The following is a 4,094-nucleotide window of genomic DNA, read 5'->3' as shown; positions in this document are numbered from 1 at the left end:
AGGTGAGTGTAGTTCTCTGCGACTGTGATCCTCTGGTGGGCGTGCTCCTAATTTGTAGTCTCTGTGGGGAAATTTAGTAAGCACCCACAGGTAGCACAGCTAGAGAACGGAGGGAGGAAAGAAAAATAAGTAGAGAGTAGAGAACAGGATAAATAATTGGTTGCTTCCAATTTTCCTGTAAGAGAAAAGGGTTTTTTTTTTGTAAGGAAAGAAAGTTAATGGTAAGATGAGAGGGAAAGATAAAACAACAAAATACCCTTTTCTGGTAGCAGAATGAGGATAATTGAATTTTCTTCTCTTTCATTAACAAGAGGCTCCAATTTATTATGTGGAGAAAAATCTTTGCGAAGATTTGGTTGATACTTTTATAAAGTTTCCTAATGCGAGTATTGTACATACTTCTCACTTCTCATTCATACCAAAGTTTCTCACATAAAATAAGCTTTCATTCAAGCTCAAACAACAGGTATTTTGCATACACAGTAATCGTAATAACTAAAAGGAAAAGTTATAAGGCAAAGATTAAGATATCATGGTTTCAATAACACATCAAACAGAAAGCATATTATTTGGGAGTATATTGCTCCGATACTTTGAATGATTTTAAATGATTGTCTTATGAATTGTCTGTGTAAGTTCTGTTTCTTTGTCTGTGACAGGAGAAACGCTCGCTTTTCTGGGAAGTAGTAAAAGGATGCGTCCTTTTTTTTTGGAATGCAGGGGGAAAAGGGGAGGTGTCCTGAAGTCATGCCCATGTCACAAGTGTATGTCTGCCAGAGTCCTTAGTTTTTCCGGTGGAATGCGGAGATTCAATCGTTAATTTGTGCGATATTCGCAGAGGCCTTACAATGCTTTTTCCTGTTTACACGTTTGTGGGTCATATCCATCCTGTGCGACATGGGAGGAAAAAATTGGAATTGGCTCACTTGAACTATGTAATATAAATGTGGCCTAATTGAAATGGATGGTTTGTTCTCACGCATGCTTCTCCTATTGTTATCACATTCAAAACGGTTGCTCCTTTCCTCGTCCTTTGAGGACACCTTTATTGATTAACAGGTTCCATATGGTTAGGGACAGATGCAGGGTTGGGCTCTAGGGATAGAGAGAAGGAAGTTCTCAATAGCCGCTTTTCCACTGTTGGCAGGCCAAAAATCCCTGCCCATTGATTCTGAGGAGGCCAGATCAAGCCCCGGAAGTGACAGTGGAAATGCGACTGACCCTGACACGCACTAGCACTTGGCCCAACAGTGGAATTGTGGCTATCCATTTATATTTTTATTAAATAAAATCATATACACTGAAAATTCTGTTGGACGGAATGCTACCGTATGCTGAAAATAGTGGCCAGTAGTACAACATATATGGCACATAATACAATAAGCAGTGCACTAGTATTCCATAAACATAGTCCACGTCACCCTAAAGACTAATGCCTTTAGGCCTCATGTGAACTCTTCTCTTCTTTTTTCCAGGTGGCCCATCACGCTGGTCATCTGCACCTTGCGACTGCTGCTGCAAGGGTCACAAAGGTGAAGGTGAAGGTGAGAGTGGAACCTCTTTCAACGAACTCTCCACCTCCAGCTCAGAGAGCCATTCCGAGGCCAGCTCCCCGCAAGGTACCGTCATCCGTGGCCCAGTCAGCCGACAGACACACGTGCAAACGTTGGACAGGCCTCCCAAGAAGGGCCCCGTTCAGCATCTCCTGCAGCAGCAGCAGTCCGAGCAGTGTCGCAAGAGCGACCTTCTCCGGACTCTCACTGTAAGTTCCCGGGACACCAGCACCTGCAAGAAGCGGCCAGCGAAAGAAAAGTTGACTGTGGAAGAGGAGCTGGCGAAGTGCATCAAGGACTTCCGCAAGATCAAGATTCCCGAGCACTTTCCTGAGCGCAAGTACATGTGGCAAGCCGACCTCCTGCGCAAATACCGTCTTTGAGGGTTGTGGTGGCCTTCAAAACTAAAAGTGCAAGCTTCAATAACGTACGTGTCCACTACTAATACTACAACTACTATTGCTAGTACACACCACACTACTACTGCCTCTGACTTTGTTGTCAATGTCAGTCGATAACCCGAGCGACCACTTCATCTGCTCGAACGCTAATTGTTTACCTGTAAACAAATTTTTGTAGAGTTCCAGAGAGACGCAAGTGTTTTCGAAAGATGCACAACTATTTGTCTCTTTGGCTTCGTTCTCCCTTGCTGAGCTACACTTTGTGTGTAATTGTGTGTGTTACAACTGAATTTTTGACCTCGGTATGTTAGTGCCACAGCAACTGAGTTGAGGTGGCCCAGAGGTTGAAAGATGAGTGTGTATCCACCTCATCAATAATGCATGTGGTCCCAACTGTGCCCTTTCTAAGAATAGCCACTGCCTTGGCGGATGTGAGAGTGGGTATCCATTTCAACACTCCGAGAAGCACAGAAGACCATGGAGCCAAACGTGTTTTCCCTTTTTTGGATTCTCCATGTTCCATTTTCATACCTCAGCTAAGCTACAATCAAAGACCCCTTCACATGTAGTCACATCATAAAAGGGTTATGGGTGGAAACTCAAAAGCGTCACATAAAGGCTTTGAAACTGCTGCCTGAAACATATTGATTTAAACATGATATTCTAAACGGGAGTGGATACGGCTTACTCTTGCGGTCAAAGGTTAAATATGGAAAGTTTGGAAAAATTATGACAATAACAGAAAAGGTTTAGGATTATAGCCCTTGAAGCAATCACACATTGATCAACGTGAACATAGTTTAGGGTTGTGCAATCTTTTTGCAGAACACATTTTACTGTTGAATTCATTCCATCACTAATAATATTGAGTGAATCTGAGAAATGGAAAGCTTCTGGTTATATGTTCTGTAAGGACTATTCAATTTAATGAGACCTATACATAGCTGATGATAATTCAGTGGAAACATATTGGTGTACATAATGGTTAATGATGAATATCATCCATAATAAACATTTTTTTTAAACACACCAATAAAGTTTAGATACATTTTGTGTTATTTAACTTTTAACATTTTGTAATGATTTGCAAGGATTTTGGAAACCAATATAAGCATCATACGTTGCTGCTACTGAATTTATTTTAAAACTATGCCAGATCTCGGTGTGACGAGCATGGAGTAATAGCTTACAACAATATTTAAATAATAATTATAATAATAACAATAATGCCACATATTTGTTTTCAAAATATTAAATTACAATTGATAATTATGGAAGTTGGATAAAATTATCTGCCTCTTAATCATTCATTTTCCACTATTTCTTTTTTCACTATTTTCCTATATGTTATAAATCAACTGTCCATGATTAACAGCCTTGAACGGAGTTATCTTTAAAAATGTTTTTAATGTTACACAATTAATTAAAAAAATGTGATTAGATGAGGAAGAGAGGTACATATGTTTATATATTACATCTTGACAGATATAATATATAAGATGCAAAACTTTTGATTTGTATTGCATTCTGTGTACTGAGACATATACTGTTATCTAAAAAATATATATATATTTATTTATTTAATTAAAAAAACATTAACAGATTACATTTATTTTCAGGTTTCCGAGAATAACCCAGATGTATTACCATAAATATAAGATGCTGTCTCTCATTTCACTACGCTCTGTGAAGTGTGAAAGACTCCAGATGCACGCTTGTAATGAATTTAATTCTGAATGTTAGGACAAAACCAAAGGACAGGAACAGTTTGAGGGGTAAATGATGGATATGGTCTTGCAATCTGTCTTTTCTCACAGTAGCCCTTTGAATTGGAATATAAATTAAGATTCATTGAGTGCTAATCAAAATGTAGCCTCCAGCTTCTCATTCCCCTATCACGAAGCCCACTTACCAGATATATAAAAATGAAAGGGCAGAGATAATATGATCTAAAATAGAATAGATTATTTGTTATCTCTGTGTGTCAAAGGATACAGTAAAGTCATTATTTTATTGGACAGGTTTCCTACTTTTTTTTTCCAAACACTGTCCATATTGTAAAATAATATTGCAAATCACTTGTAGATAAAATGATATTAAAATGTCTTTTATATGAATTGCACTTGTAATCTGTGAGAGA

At 38.5% G+C, this 4,094-nt stretch overlaps 1 protein-coding gene across 1 annotated transcript in view; it reads left to right on the top strand.

Annotated features, from left to right (window-relative positions):
* LOC107692923 (BTB/POZ domain-containing protein KCTD16-like) overlaps positions 1–2,506 on the top strand; it is a 100,469-nt gene extending 97,963 nt beyond the window's left edge. The window contains exon 2 of the mRNA XM_016492126.1: positions 1,476–2,506. Coding sequence (XP_016347612.1) covers positions 1,476–1,936 — 461 coding nt within the window. The 3' untranslated portion in view covers positions 1,937–2,506. The remainder of the gene's footprint in view (positions 1–1,475) is intronic.
* The last annotated feature ends 1,588 nt before the right edge of the window (positions 2,507–4,094 follow it).

Source organism: Sinocyclocheilus anshuiensis, unplaced genomic scaffold, assembly GCF_001515605.1.
Source record: "Sinocyclocheilus anshuiensis isolate Anshui unplaced genomic scaffold, SAMN03320099.WGS_v1.1 scaffold1047, whole genome shotgun sequence".
Lineage (NCBI taxonomy): Eukaryota > Metazoa > Chordata > Actinopteri > Cypriniformes > Cyprinidae > Sinocyclocheilus > Sinocyclocheilus anshuiensis.
Note: the sequence above shows the minus strand (reverse complement) of the source record. Positions and strands in the feature narration are given on the sequence as shown.